General features: G+C 40.7%; 1 protein-coding gene across 2 annotated transcripts in view; it reads right to left on the reverse strand.

Moving 5' to 3' along the window:
• Phex (phosphate regulating endopeptidase homolog X-linked) overlaps window positions 1–14,409 on the reverse strand; it is a 313,402-nt gene extending 298,993 nt beyond the window's left edge. The window contains exons 1-3 of one of the 2 annotated variants that reach the window (XM_045140796.1): window positions 14,389–14,409; window positions 13,790–14,011; window positions 5,642–5,710 (exon numbers count right to left, since the gene is read on the reverse strand). In XM_045140796.1, coding sequence (XP_044996731.1) covers window positions 5,642–5,710; window positions 13,790–13,907 — 187 coding nt within the window. In that variant the 5' untranslated portion in view covers window positions 13,908–14,011; window positions 14,389–14,409. Of the gene's footprint in view, window positions 1–5,641; window positions 5,711–13,789 lie in introns of both variants that reach the window. The other variant, XM_004670003.3, reaches the window with a different exon arrangement.
• Window positions 14,410–16,762: the final 2,353 nt, after the last annotated feature.

Raw genomic sequence — 16,762 nt, forward strand, 5'->3', positions numbered from 1 at the left:
ATTGTCATGTAAATGCAGTTGTCAGATGAAATGAAAGATGCCCAATGGAATTTCAGATAAACAGCTACTTTTTGAATAAGTATATACAAAATATTACATGAGACATGCATATTTATTTTTAAAAAGTCGTCACCATTGTATACTTGCATTCAAACTTAACTGAGTATAATGTATGTATGTATTTAGCTAAAGCTGAGAATCATACATATATTTTCTATTAGAATTCCAGAAACATTCATCTGTAAATAAGGCTAGATTCCCAGAGGTCATGGATTTTCAGATGTTGGAAAAGAAATACAGCACACATAACCAAAGATCATACAATGCCTCAGCAACGACTGGACTGATAACCACTAAAGCAAACACATTAACATTTCTGTACAGGAAAATGAATGTGTTCATGAGTGGGATCCATAAAGTCTAAAGGAGCTTCACATGAGTTAAGACCCAATCTTGCCCAAAAAAAAAAAAAATTTGGAGGTCAGGTTAGGTCTTACCAATTGAGAATTACAATGCTTTCTGAAGTTGAGCTTTGAAGGTCAGGGTTGCTATTGTTATCATTGTTTTCTTTTATTCTAACAACTACTATAAAAGTTAAAATCTGTTATTCCTATTTCTCAGGTGATGAAACTGAAGCTGAAGATGGCTATGTATTTAGCCCAACTCATGTGGTCAGATTGTGCTTGCTTCAAATATAAGTCAGTGCATCTGCAGTTATCCATTATCATTAGCAAGTCCTGTCCTTGACGCATCTTGAAAGAGAGGTTAAGACCAGAGTACATGGAGACAACTAAAAAGCGGGAAGGTATACAAAGAAGGTGTGCTGGTTAATTTCTGCTTGTCAACTTGACTCACCCTAACTGTGAACTACACCATCCATTGGCTGTGTTCCTAGACTGTATAAAAAAGAGGAAAATAAAGCAAGTGTGGTAATGCACATCTTTATTCCCATCACTTGGGAGGCAGAGTTAAGAGGATAACTATGAGCTCAAGGTCAGCCTGGGCTACATAGTGAATTCCTGCTCTAAGTGAGACCCTGCCTCAAAAAAAGGAGGTGGGGGATGGAGAGATGGCTTAGGTTAAGGCATTTGCCTGCAAAGCCAAAGGACCCAGGTTCGATTCCCTAGGACCCACATTAGCCAGATGCACAAGGGGTCGCACGCATCTGGGGTTTATTTTCAGTGGCTGGAGGCCCACACACCCATTCTCTCTCTCTCTCTCTCTTTCTCTGTCAAATAAATATATAAAAATAAAATATTTTTAAAAGGAGGTGGATGAGGTGAAGAGATGGTTTAATGGTTAAGGCATTTGCCTGAGAAGCCAAAGACCCAGGTTCAATTCCCCAGGATGCCCAAAGCCAGATGCACAAAGGGGTGCATGCATCTGGAGTTTGCTTGCAGTGGCTAGAGGCCCTGGCATGCCCATTCTCTCTCCATCTTTCTGCTTTCTATTTCTTTCTGCTTGCAAATAAATAATTAAATAATAAAAAAGAAAAGGAACGTAAGACTGTTTCCTGTTTAAAGAAAAAAAAAAAGGGCTGCAGAGATGGCTTAGTGGTTAAGCGCTTGCCTGTGAAGCCTAAGGACCCCGGTTCGAGGCTCGGTTCCCCAGGTCCCACGTTAGCCAGATGCACAAGGGGGCGCACGCGTCTGGAGTTCGTTTGCAGAGGCTGGAAGCCCTGGCGCGCCCATTCTCTCTCTCTCCCTCTATCTGTCTTTCTCCCTGTGTCTGTCGCTCTCAAATAAATAAAGAAAAAATGAACAAAAAAAATTAAAAAAAAATAAAGAAAAAAAGAGGAGGTGGTTGGGGGGATTGTTCAGTGGTTAAGGTGCTTGTCTGCAAAGCCTAACAGCCTGAATTCAATTCCCCAATATCACATAAATCCAGATGTACAAAGTGGTGCATGCATCTGGAGTTAGTTTGCAATGACTAAAGGCCCCGGCTTGTCCATCCTGTCTCCATCTATCTGTCTGTCTCTGCTTACAAATAAATAAATAAATACTTTAAAAAAAAAAGAGGAGGAAGGCAGCTGAGCACTCAGCATTCAGCCCTTTCTCCACGTCCTCCAGGCTGCTGTCATGTGTGTGACGCTGGCTTTTCTACACCTGTCATGTTTTCCTGCCATGATGAAACGTTCCCTAGAAACTGCAAGCCGAAACAAACCCTGTCCTTCTTTAAACTGATTCTGGTCAGGCATTTTGTCCAAGCAATGAGAAAGTAATCCATATAGGACCCATCTCAGAAATGATTGCCACCTGATCAGAAATAGCAAAGTTTTCCTGAACTTTCAGCATGTGCACCTGTGCTCATATTCCTCCCCCCTCCCACTCACATACAAGCTCTTGAGTAAGACCAAGCTTGGCCCAATTCTCTTGCCATGTTCACTCAACAACTGTTCTCCAGACCTCTTGCATACTGATTCTAATGCTGAATACCAGAGAGCTGTAGATTTGATGAGTCTTCCACTATAGGAACAGCAAAATCATTATTTTCCCACCCATTATAAAGGCATTTACCAATGTGAAAATAAAAGCAGGACAGCAATGCAAAATACACTAGATAGCAGAAGATGACATCATGATACATTACTCTATATGTTTTCCTCTGGCGTTATGACATAATAAGCAAAATTCATGAAACAAGTGGTCTTTCATACCTAATATTGTCTAAACATAAATTGAATATTAATGATTCAAATGCTTTATTTTCTCACATCTGCAAGAACTCTACCACAGCAAAAGCAACTAGACATCAAGAAACTTAAAAGTTCCCATCTAATTGTGACACCTGGTCCCTTACCTTACTCCATAACCTAGTCTCTTCACTAGCAAAGACCCTCCCCCCAGGCCAACTTCTCAGGTCAGGAGCAGGGAAGGGTCTTGAAATTTCCACATTCCAGAGAAAAAAGAATCACCTTTTCAGGGATATTCTGAAACTAATTCTACTAAGGCTAGTATCATGAAAAATGGAGGTCCTTGAGCAAAGAGAGTTACTTAGCATGGCACCAAGGAAAAAATGGAAGAGAGCCCATTTATGTTTAATTTTCAGCTCAACTCTGCTCCAACATAGGATGTGACCCTGAGAAAGTTGGTTTGCCTCTAGAAACCTACATTCTATCATCCATCTGTAGGCTTCAACTTCTTAGGGTTCTTAAGGAGGTTTTAGGAAATTGTAAGTATAAGCTTGGTTAAAAACTATGTTGATCTGGGCTGGAGAGATGGCTTAGCGGTTAAGCGCTTGCCTGTGAAGCCTAAGGACCCTGGTTCGAGGTTCGGTTCCCCAGGTCCCACGTTAGCCAGATGCACAAGGGGGCGCACGCGTCTGGAGTTCGTTTGCAGAGGCTGGAAGCCCTGGCGCGCCCATTCTCTCTCTCTCCCTCTATCTGTCTTTCTCTCTGTGTCTGTCGCTCTCAAATACATAAATTTTTAAAAAAACTATGTTGATCACTCAAGAATGGGGAAAAGGTACTATAATATAACAGTTCAATTGACTATCTTTGTATAAGTCCTCAGGGTTTATGACTGCTTTCACCTAAGTCTCTTCCATCGCAATAAATATGACCACTTAACATTTAAGCATCATCCTTCATTCCTGGCTTTTTCCACAACTCAATGTACTGCTCTCATCACCTGAGTGCTGGTGTGAACACCACTGGCTAGAAAGATCTTGAATATTCATATGTTCTCTCCTAAAACCATCCACAGACTCTTAAGCACAAAAACCCCAGACTCATGGTTCTGGGTAACCCACTGAGCACCACCACCTTTACTATGTCTCTTATCTAGTAGATTCCACCATCTCTCAAGCTACCAAGAACTGTGATACCTTTTCCCCACATGGAAAATCCTTGATCTTTGCACAGCACTTCTCTTCTCATTATTCAAAGTCACCTTGAGTATCATTTACTCAGACCTTTCAATTTAGCCTCCCTATCACTTATTAACACATTATTCTGTTTTGATAATTTTCTTTTTTCTTTTTAAGTAGGGTCTCACTCTAGCCCAGGCTGACCTGGAATTCACTATGTAGTCTCAGGGTGGCCTTGATTTCATGATCCTCCTACTTCTGCCTCCCAAGTGCTAGGATTAAAGACGTGGAGCAGATATTTTAATTCTCTGTGTAATCTGAATAGTATACCACTAGCTTAAATCCTTGATCACTGATCACCTTATAGTTTGGTTTTAGAGACAGGGTTTCAAGTAGCCAGGCTTTCCTAGAACTTACTATGTAACCAAGGATGAAACTGAATTCCTAATGTTCCTGTCTCTACCTCGGAGTGCTGAGATTGCAGGATGCACCACAACATCAGGATTATGTGGTATTAAAGATCAAGCCCAGGGCTTCATGCATGCTGGGCAAGCACTCTACTAACTGAGCTACATCTTTAGCTCTTTTTGCATGGTTTTTGATTGCTTTTCTTCCTCTACCTGGTTCAATGATATATTAACCTAACCATATATAAACCAAAACTTAACTCAGTGCTTACTGTGATATTTGGTGAATTCAATAATTTCATTTCTTCAAGTAGAAAAGACTATATATTTGACTTATCCTACAACTTCATTTTTGAGAAATGCTCTAAGGTCCTGCCCACTTAAAGAATGCAGGTAAAGGCTGGAGAGATGCCCTAATAGTTAAGGTACTTGCCTGCAAAGCCTAAGGACCCAGGTTCGATTCCCCAGTACCCACGTAAGCCAGATGCACAAGGTTGTGCATGCATCTTGAGTTCATTTGCAGTGGCTGGAAGTCCCGACTCTCTCTCTCTCTCATAAATAAATAAAATATTTTTAAAAAGAATGCAGGTGGCCAATGATTTGGCTCCTGCATATCTGTGTTCTAACTCACTTATTGGGCAGGTAGGATGTAAGAAACCACACAACTGGGGCAACTTTAAGCAGGAATCTTTTTTTTTTTTAATTATTTATTTATTTATTTGAGAGCAACAGACACAGAGAGAAAGACAGATAGAGGGAGAGAGAGAGGATGGGCGCGCCAGGGCTTCCAGCCTCTGCAAACGAACTCCAGACGCGTGCGCCCCCTTGTGCATCTGGCTAACGTGGGACCTGGGGAACCGAGCCTCGAACCGGGGTCCTTAGGCTTCACAGGCAAGCGCTTAACCGCTAAGCCATCTCTCCAGCCCTAAGCAGGAATCTTTATGTTTGTACTGATACATAGTCTGTTCACCTTAAGAGAAATTTATCCCAAGGGGATTCCTGGTGACTGGTGACAGCTCAAGCATGGATTCACATAGGATCCCTACTTAGAGGCAGACAGTTCACATTTGACAACCAGAAGATACACAAAAGATGCTTAAGATAAATAGTAATCCGTAGACAGCTGAGCCGTGGAAGGTCTGCATGTGGGTCTTCAGAGAGGCCAAGCCTTCCAAGCTCCTTCCTAAGTTCCTTATCATGAGGTTTGGAATGTAATACAGCTGATTTTTTGGCAAGGAAATAAACAGAAAACCTAAGCTCCACTATTTTACATCGAACTTTGAAAGCAAACTTAAAATGTCCTCAAAATTGCATTTCATATTTGGTAAACCTCAAGCAAACAGAATACTAAAAATACTACCTGTTTTCTCTTCCACTCCCCAAGATACTATAATTATAACTTAACACAGGGTGGAAAACAGACTTACCGGCTTCGATGCACTCTGGCTTCAGGCAGTACTCCTGTTTAGCTTGGAAAGTTAGAAGACCTTGACTCACTGAAAAAAAAAAAAAACAGATGAAAATAAATGATTGACTTGTAAGCAGACCCCCACTGTGTAACCCACCATCAGACACATATGCAAGACATTTGTTCCTCCTTCTCAATGCTGGCATGGAAGTCAAAACCCAGTTAGCTCATCAAAGCCACAGAACCACTTTCAATACCTAAGTAGCTCACTAAGACCCTTGGTTCCTCTCAAATTTTGTTCTCTCTTATGGAAGACAAGTGAATGAATGAGTAATACTGGAGTGATGTCACCAGAGCCACAGCAGCACCTGCGCTCCAGACATCCCGCCTTGGAAACTTTAGAGATGGGTGACAGTCGTCTGTGTGGTTTTGGCTTAGGTGCCATAGACTAAACCCAGAACACCTCATAGACCCAGCAGGCTGTTCCACTGAGCCACATACAACCCCATCTGTGTTTCATGAGAGTCTGCAGGGGCTGCTGATAGACTTCAAGTGAGTGGACCATTGTTCTCCAAGTCTCATCCCTTCACTCTTTAAAACTCCACCTCTGTCTTTTTTTTTTTAAGATTTTTATTTATTTATTTGATTATTTGAGAGTGACAGAGAGAGAAAGAGGCAGATAGAGAGTGAGAGAGAGAATGGGCGCGCCAGGGCTTCCAGCCACTGCAAACGAACTCCAGACGCGAGCGCCCCCTTGTGCATCTGGCTAACATGGGACCTGGGGAACTGAGCCTCGAACCAGGGTCCTTAGGCTTCACAGGCAAGCGCTTAACCGCAATGCCATCTCTCCAGCCCGAAACTCCACCTCTGTCTTAAAGATGGGGAAATTAAAATATTTTTTAAATATTACTTGGAGAAATTCTAGAAAAGAATTACAAATATAGTATATGTCAGGCTTAGAGTTCTTTTACATAAACCATCCGTATAGATATGACCAAAAGATGGAGAAAAATGGTAAAAATATTCTGCATAGAATTCAATCATCTGACAGCAATCATGCTTTGTCTCCCCTACAATCATGCATCTTGTTCCCATCAGATTCAACCTAGCTGCCAGATGCAACTTTGAGGACCAAGATCACAACTTTTCCCACATCCCTCAGAAAACAAAACCCCAGAACTACCACCCCCCACACATACACAAATAAATAAGTGTACAATTGAAATAACTTTCCCCTACATTTAATTTTTCCATCTGTCTGGCACTTATGTGGATTTCGGCTAAAGTATGGGAGGATGCACTATTTCCTTGTGAATTACAGGTAGGAACTAGGCATTAATATACGTGAATTTAAAATTTGAACAATATTTGAAAAAATTTCCTTAATAGTTAGGGTCGTTATGTGGAATTTATTATTGCTATTCTCTGTGAACAGTGGTAAGGAGCCATTTCAAGATAGGGCTGTGAGGAAATGGTCCATGGGCACCTAGTAGGGACCAAGCCTCTGCATGACATCCTCAGCAGAGAAACAGAATCAGGAAGCTTGGAAGCGCTTATATTTCTGCTGCAGATGACAGACCTGCAGATCACCTGCCAGCATGGAAAGTCTCATTATTTATTAACTCACATCCTCAGAGGAGCTGGCTCTGTCTTTGTTCTGTTTTCTGCTGCCATCCTCCAAACAGCCGTTTTTACCTGTGTTACATTATAAATTCAAGAAACCTGCCACCATAATATCTCAGAGCTATCTTCAAGAAAAGAAGTCTCTTAGCATAAAAGGGGTATTTTGATTTCTTCAAATAGAAAAACATAAAGCAAATATATATGGGCAACATAAAATTAGTGTGGCATACCAATGTGCCTTGGTGATGGAACCATGGGAGGAATTTTCCCTTCAGTCTACTTTTTTATATTTATCAAATGTTCTTTTTAAAAAGTATTTATTTATTTGAGAGAGAAAAAGAGATGGGGGGGGAGAATGGGCACACCAGGGCCTCCAGCCACTGCAAACAAACTCCAGATGCGTGCACTTCCTTTTGCATCTGGCTTACGTGGGTACTGGAGAATCGAACCAGGATCCTTTGGCTTTGCAGGCAGACACCTTAACCATTAAGCCATCTCTCCAGCCCCTTGTCAAATGTTCTTTAATGAGTATATGATGTTTTAAAATGGAAAATATAATTCTAAATAACAATATGTACACATATTATTCTGGATAGTATGTTCTTGTCACTAGCTTTATTTTAAATGTATCTTATGAAATGCTTATGAACTTTTCCTTCCCAGAACTTTAAGGGTGGTAGCAAGAGGACTAAGAGTCCAAGCCCAGTCTTGACTACATAATGAGTTTGGGGCCAGCCTGGGCTACATGAGACCCTGTTTCAAATCCTCTCCAAAAAAAGACATTCATTTCATAAAAAAAAATATTGACACAAACCTCTAAGGAATTAGAACTAATTCAAGTTATTTTTATCTGACAATGAGTATAAGGAAGGTTGTAAATTTAATTAGTTAGAACACAGACAGACCCAATTCCTGAAGTAAGAACATTATATCCATGGGATTTAAGGTCCTGAAAATGAATAAGTATCAACAATACTAGATAAGGTGAAAATGTAAATCAATAAAATAGAGATAATAAATAAAATATTTTAATATAAAAAAATTAAACAGGGCTGCTCAGGTACTAGGGTGCTTGCTTAGCATGCATGAAGTCCTGAGTTTGATCCTAGCACGTAGGAGATAAAGAAGGAAGATCGAGGGTTTCAGGCCAGCCTGGGCCATATGACACCCTATCAATAAATAAATAAAATTAAAATTAGCATTGTTTTACTGGTTAGGAACTTTAAGGCCCGCTCCACAGAAGGAAGTTCACTCCTAGTTCTATAAAAATTGGTCAAAAGTCCATGCCTTGGGGAGTTCATAGGCCCTAGAGAGGTAGCTGTTGTTTGGCCAAATGGACATATTCTATCGATTAAAATGTCTTCTAAATATTTATGTTCATGCCCATAGATTAATACTGCACTAATCTTGATCAGAAAAGCTTCTTTTAGCAGTGGGCAGCAGTTACTACAGAGACTCATAACTAGCCAAAGTGCTGAGAATGATTGACTGTTGAATGTTCAACCCTAAATGGGATTCTATATCACTTCCTCCAACTCTCATAGAACATTGTTGAAAAAGAAGGAGAAGAAAGAATGTAAAATCAGAAGGATGCAGATGGTTTTTGTGGAACACTGTCTCCTGGATAGGACTTGGTTGTTGCCCTCACGAACTTGCAGAAACTTTGGGTGCCTGCACAAGATCTGCAAAAGATTGGGTAGGGGAGGGGCTCATGAAGCTCCTCTCCCTCCTTGAGGAACTATTGGCCTTTAAAGAGTGCTGGTGCTGGGCGTGGTAATGCACACCTTTAATCCCAGCACTTGGGAGGCAGAGACAGTAGGATAGCTGAGAGTTCGAGGCCACCCTGAGACTACATAGTGAATTCCAAGTCAGCCTGAGTCAGAGTGAGACCGTACCTCGAAAAACCAAACAAAAGAGTGCTGGTGTAGCCACTGGTGAGTTGCTCATGCTCTAGTAAATGACCCCCACTCATGCTCATGTAAGCATCCTCACGTAACTTCAGTAGGTCATCCCCCTCCCCCAAAAAGAAACATCAATGTATCAATGGGAAACAGTCTGAAGAAGGACTTCCGTTAGTAGGAGCTAAAGGGGTACAAGAGAAGTCATGGGAGCAAATGGGATCAAAATACATTATATACATGCATAAAATGCTTAAGCATGAGTACCTGAGTTAGGATCTCCAGAACCAACATAAATCCAGAAGCATTTGTAACTCCAGCACACCTAGTGCGAGAAGGGAGGTGAAGACAGGAGGATCCCCTGGATGCTTGCCAACCTGTTACCCTTGCATTTGCAGCAGTGAACAATGAGAATCTGTTCCAAGCAGTGGGGAAAGTGAGGCCCAACACCTGAATTTGGCCTCTGACTTCTACCTGCACTCACACACATGCCATGTGTGCACACATATATGCACATACATCATACACATACACAATTAAACATCAATCACATAAAAATGACAAAGAAAACTGTTTAAAAAATCAAAGAGCAGTTTAGCTTCTCGTTTTAAAGCCCCCTCAGCATACAGTGGAGCTCATCACAGATCAAGAGTGTGAGAATGGGCTGGAGGGATGGCTTAGCAGTTAAGGTAGTTGCCTGCAAAGCTAAAGGGCATGGTTCAATTCCCCAGGACCCACATAAGCCAGATACACAAAGTGGTGCATGCTTCTGGAGTTCATCTGTAGTGGCTGAAGGCTCTGGTGTGCCCATTCTCTCTCTCTCAAATATAAATAAAATATTTAAAAATTTTTTAAAGAGTATGAAAATTGAACCAGGCATGCATGATGGCACATGCCTTTAATTCCAGCACTCAGGAGGCAGAGGAAGGAGGATTGGCGTGAGTTCGAGTCCACCCTGAGACTACATAGTGAATTCCAGGTCAGCCTGGGCTAGAGTGGGACCCTACTGCAAAAAAAAAAAAAAAATACAAGAGTATGAGAATGGGGCCTGGAGAAATGGCTCAGCAGTTAAAGATGCCTGCCTGCAAAGCCTGCTGGTCTAGCTTTCATTCCCCAATACCCATATAAAGCCATATGCACAAAGTGGCATATGTGTCTGGAGTTCATTTGCAGTGGCAGCAGACTCTAGCATGACCCTACTCTCTCTATCTCTCTGTGTCTGCCTCTTCTCCCTCTCAAATAAATAAATAAAAATATTTTTAGAAAGTATGAATTGATCCTCCTTTTCTCTCTCTTTCTCTCCTTGCTTGCAAATATTTAAAAATATTTGTTAAAAGAGTATGAGAACGAGGGCTGGGAGCATAGCTCAGGAGTAACGCATTCACCTAGCTTGTGCAAATCCCTGGATTCTATGCCCAGCACTGAATACAAGATAAAACAAAAAGCATGAGAAGGACCATACAGCAGAGGTCACTGTCATCCAACTACTAACTACAGTCTACAGGCCAAATTATTTGTTTCTGTTTCTATGAATGGTCATCAACATTTCCAGTTGGAAAAAAAAATCAAAACAAAGATAATATTTCATGGTGTATCAAAAGTACATAAAATTCAAACTTTAGTGTCCTGGCTCTCAGGAATGCCCCTGTGTGCACATTTTGTCTGTAGATGCTTTTGTGTTATAACACAGCTGAGTACTACAACAAAGACTGTATAATACATTGAGCCAAAAATATCTATTAGCTTGCCTTGACAGCAAAACTTTACCAATCACTGCATTTGAAAAAGAGACTGTGGGGAGGAAAAATGAAAAAAAAAAAGAGAGAGAGAGAGAGAGAGAGAAAGAGAGAAGAAAGGACATTTGAGAGCCAGGAGGATCACTGAGTTTGAGGCCACCCTGAGAATACAGAGTGAATTCCAGGTCAGCCTGGGCTAGAGTGGATCCTACCTCAAAAAGATAAACAAGGGCTGGAGAGATTGCTTAGCAGTTAAGCACTTGCCTGTGAAGCCTAAGGACCTCAAGGCTTGATTCTCCAGGACCCACGTTAGCCAGATGCACAAGGGGGCACACACATCTGGAGTTTGCTTGCAGTGGCTGGAGGCCCTGGTGCGCCCATTTCTCTCCCTCCCTCTCTCTCTCTCTCAAATAAATAAACAAACAAACAAACAAAGGACAATTGAAAATCAACTGGTCCTAAATGTATAGTTATACCTTATTTTTTAAAGCCTCTAAGACCTCTGAAACAACTGTAAGGCCATAGCAACCAGTCTTTTTCTTTTGTTTTATTAACTTTTTAAGTTTTTTTGTTTGTTTGTTTTATGTTTATTTATTTATTTGAAAGTGACAGACAGAGAAAGAGAGAGAGAGAGAATGGGCACGCCAGGGCCTCCAGCCACTGCAAATGAACTCCAGACGCATGCTCCCCCTTGTTCATCTGGCTAACATGGGTCCTGGGGAATTGAGCCTCGAACCGGGGTCCTTAGGCTTCACAGGCAAGTGCTTAACCGCTAAGCCATCTCTCCAGCCCTGTTTTATTTATTTTTTGTGTGCATGCCCATACTGATGTGTGCACACATCTGTGCCCATGCATGTGGAGGCCAGAGACTTGCATGAGGTATCTCCTCGATTAGTTTCCACCTTATTTTTTGAGACAGGATCTCTCCCACTGAACCCAGAGCTCACCAATTCGATTAGACTCATCTACCTCCATCTCCTTGGTCCTGGATTATACTCAGGTACTCACACTTATGCAGCAAGTGCTTTACCCTTTGAGCAATCACCCCATCCCTAGCAACCATTCTTACTGTAGAAACATGAAGGTTTAGACGACCCTCAAAGACAGAGGAGACATAAAGCCGAATGCTAGATGTTAGACATGCTAAGAAGTTATCTTCTATTTTATGCATGTCGCTTTATCTACAATAACATTGACTAACTTAGTGGATTTTACTTTGCCTAAAAATTTTAGTCCTCCTTTCAAAGAGTCAGTTTCTCTTGAAGAACAAAGATTTGCTGCCACAGAGAATCTTCCAATATGATATAGCCTGAGAATATATAAATGGAGTATGGAAAAGTTGCAAGCCCTGTTAACATCACTGAAACTAATACATTTTGGGGGGCTGGAGAGATGGATCAGCAGTTAAGAGTGCTTTTTACACAAGCATGAGGACCTGAGAGGGACTGAGACACCCTGAGTATGATTCCCCAGCACCCACATGAATAGTTGGCTATGTCCATGCATGTCTATAATCCAAGAATCGTAGGGAGCAGAAATCAGAGAATCACTGGGGCTCAGCAAGCTCTGAAATTAATGAATATGAGAAATAGAGGACATCAAACATTCTCTTCTGGCCTCTGCACCCATGCTCACAGGACATGCTCATCTGCACACACAAGTGTACACACACATCACCACCACCACCATCCATACTAAACACCCATGCACATGCCAGAAAGAAAAATGCATGCCTTGACATACAGGATGATAACTTGGATTTATAGGTATAGAAATGTTTGCAAAACATAACCTTGTGGTTATTTCCCACATTGCATGCAGTCCCTTGGAGTGCCCATGGAATTTCTCCTCCAGTTTTGAATTTCAAGAGAGTACACTCATCTAAGCCCTCAGTGTTGAGGAATCTCACAGCAGTTTTCAGGAGCCACAGATTCAACCAAAGGAGTAGGAGGTCTAGTCAAACTTCACCAGAAAGTAATAAGCTCATCTAATTTTCTAAATCTTAAGCCACAAACAACATGGAAAGATGGTTTGCTCATTTTAGCGGAGTTCTCAACCACACAAGCCTAACTTTTTTAAAGTTTAATGACTGATTTTTCCCTGCCAAAATAAACACTGCCTCCTGCATCCTGTATATGCCACGGACTGTTTCCAGGCTTGCTGCATTTCAAAGTGCACCTAGAATCTCATAATGATAGGACTTGTTTTTAGGTAAATTTCAAACTAATGAAATATTATGGGTTATCTAAGAAAAAATAAAAATGGCAATAGCTAAGCATTCTAAAAACGTAAAATTTTAGGTCCTCTCTTCCCTTTTAATAGACTTGATCTTTTTTCCTAGGAATATGGTTTTGTCACCACATACTGCCTAGGCTCATCATTCTCGCCACTATTCATTAAAATAATTAACTCATGATACCATTCAAATCTTGAGAGGAAAACTTCTGTTTTCCATCATGCTGATTTTTTTTTTTCTGGGTCAAGAAAGAAGTCAAAGAATTCTACTAAAGGTGCATTTTGAAGGACTGGTTTGTATTGTTGAATTACATTTTGTAATATGTTCAAGAAAACATAAACAGAAGTCAAATGAAAATAAATTTCAGTATGGTTTTGGTCACCATATAAAGTCTTTCCTCACAAAATGAATGAAAAATATCTGACTATGAATTCATAAACACTCAATTCGCAAAATGTAATACATGACTTTTGCATCAATACAACTGAATCTACCAGTTTTGCATCCTGGAATATGTTTGATACTAAAAAAAAAAAAACAAAACTTTTTTCATTTACATATTGGACTGAAACTGATACAAGCAAACACCTATCCACCTACATTATAACAATATTTCTCTAGAATAAAGCACAAAGAAGCATTCCAGTACCCCTGACCTCAGAAGCTCCACTTACCTAGAAAGAGAATGGTTCCCAGCACCAGGGTGCCACCAACGAACAGGGCCAGAGCAATTCGAGTGCCTCGGTTGACCCTCTTTCTGGTCTCCATGGTGCTCCTGGTTTCTGCTTCCATCAGAAGGACCAGAGAGAACACTCGGGAGGAAAGTCACTTTTTGCAGTTTGGTAGCTGGTCTCAAGAATTTGTTAGGTGTTGACATCCAAGACTCTCTTGCTGTTCTGCTAATGGACAGCTTAAAAAATTCCTGTCAAGAAACCTCCCCTCACCACCCTTTCTCAAATAATCCCTCACAAATGAAATAAAAGAAATTCAAAATATTGGTTGCCTTGGCTCTTCCTCAACTAGACAAAACAAACAGCAGTTGCTTTATCTTGGTGCTCTCCCTCAGCAAAGTCCCCTCAACTGATTGTTTGGCAGGCTCTTCCCTCAAGCATTCAGAGTATACAAGTTTTACTAGGTTGCTGCAGATGTTTTAGCTATTTAAATGTATAGTCACTTGGGGAGGAAAAAAAAAAACAATTATCTTTATCAAAACTGGATTCTCAACCTCCCCCCAACCATGATAAGTTAAATGACGAGGACACTCTGGACTCACTTCAAGAGCTCAATTAGTCACATAATTCTGCTGCAATAATCATTCTGCTTGTCTGAATTGTCTTCATCAAAGTTACTTCTTTCAGTGTGAGAGTCCCTTTTTAAAGCCTTCTAAGACTTCCTAGGATATCCTGGAGTATTTTATTTTAGGAACTTTGTGTATGATAGCATGTGCCAAAAATCAGAGTCATCGTCCAGTGCAGTGCAAAGTAGCAATTAAGACAACCTACAGAGGCTGATGGTTTGGACTGGAATGGTATTTTTAAGCGAGAAGAAAAAGCACTTCCTCTTGGTGTTGCTAAGAATTGTACAAAAGACAGCTAAGTATATGAATTAAGCTTATTAGCAACCACAAAAGATATGGCAAAATATTTTCTCTGCAAGTGATGATAAAAGTGGCACCCAAGTATGTTGTCTTCTAGGTCCCTCAAGGCAGTCATTGGTTAGCATGTTTCTTTGTGTTTCTCTAAAGTTTTTATTTCAGCATATTCCCCAAGATGAATTCAGACTCATTTGGTTTCACTGGACAGATTGATTCATCACTGGTCTTTGATTTCTTTGATTGTGATAATGCTACAAATTATGAATATCTGTTTCCTTCATGGTGAAGGACAGCTGGTCTTTTAATACTACCAAAATAATTTGGATTTTATTTCTTAATGATACATATAATAATTAATTGCAACACAGTTACTACCTACTGTTCTTGCCTTGCTGGAGGTCTTGAGGTAGTGGCAGTGGGGGAGGAGGATTATAATAAAACTTTCACACACGGGTTTGGGAGTGGTGCCCAGACGTCGGCAGATGCCTGTGAGTGCAGTATAACCTGGCCACATGCTCAGACTTCTATCTGGCTAGACTTGGCCACACCTTAGGCTCACAGCATGGGATTCCCCCACATTTTGAAATTTATTTCATAACACATCTTATCTTATTTTTCTATTCATTTCATGTCACTCCAAACTCAGAAGGGCATAATAAGCCTTTGACCAAATTATGATGTCATAGAGTGTTTGAAGTATTTGTACTTGACTAGATAAATACATTGGCAGTAAGCTCCTTGACATCCAAGACCATGTCTATAAAGTTAAATGCTATATCCCCAAAAACACTCAGCCCTAAAGAGAAGAGCAAGGAAAATCACCCCCATTATCAGTAGTTAAACAAACAAACAAACAAAAGAAAAAAACAAAAACATCAGCCTCACACAGTCCTCCTGATACCCCATAAGGATTGATGAGGTCTTCATGACCCCACAGTGCCTACCATAACCCCACTGAGGAGGGCCCCCAGGGTAACAAGAGCCGGGGCAAGAGGATAAAAAATAAACTGTTTTAGGACGTAGAGTTTTAGGGTACCATTGCCTTTGGGTACAGTTTTGTGTCCCCCCCCCTTACCCTCCCCTCCCTTCCTATTGTCTAGTCCTCGAGATGCTTGGTAGGTATGTCGGCAGCTTGGGTAGATTCAGGTCAGGTGCTGTAGATGAGTGAGACTATGCAGTGATTATCTTTCTGTGAGTGGGTGAGTGCACTGAGAATAAACTGTTCCAGGCTCGACCATTTTTCTTCAAATTTCATTGTGTCATTTTTTCTTACTGCTGTGTAGAATTCCATCATTTATATACACCACATCTTAGTTATCCATTCGTCTGATGATGGACATCTGGGTTGACTCCAGCTCTTGGCTATTATGAATTGAGCAGCTATAAACATGATTGAGCAAATCTCTCTGAGCTGAGGCATGGAGCTTTTAGTGTACATGCCCAGTAAGGTACTGGGTCTGTTGGTAACTCTATAGTCAGTTTTTTTTTTTTTTTAGGAGTCTCCATATTGCTTTCCAAAATGGTTGTACCATCTTACATTCCCACCAGTAGTCGATGAGGGTTCCTATTTCTCCACATCCTCACCAGCATTTGTTTGCTATCCTTACTGGGGTAAGGTAGAATCTCATAGTAGTTTTACTTTGCATTTCCCTGATCATTAAGGGATGATGAACATTTCCTTAGGTGTGTGTTTGCCATTTATATTTCTTCCTCTGTGAAATGTCTGTCCAGTTACTTGCCCCATTTTGTGAGTGGGTTGTATGACTTTTTTGTTGTTGTTTAGGTTTTTGAGTTGTTTGTAGATTCTAAAAATTAGGCCTCTGTAAGTTGGATATTCAGCAAATATTTTCTCCCATTCTGTGGGTAAACTATTGGCTCTGCTTATTGTGTTTGTCTGTGAAGAAACTTTTCAGCTTCATAAGATCCCATTGGTTAAGTGATTGTTTAAGATCCTGTGCTACTGGGATTTTGTTCAGGAAGTCTTTTCCCATTCCTAAATCATGGAATGTTCCTTATAACTTTTCTTCCAGTAGTAGCCAAGTTTCTTGTGTTA

Source organism: Jaculus jaculus, chromosome X (genome assembly GCF_020740685.1).
Source record: "Jaculus jaculus isolate mJacJac1 chromosome X, mJacJac1.mat.Y.cur, whole genome shotgun sequence".
In the NCBI taxonomy this organism is placed as follows: Eukaryota; Metazoa; Chordata; class Mammalia; order Rodentia; family Dipodidae; genus Jaculus; species Jaculus jaculus.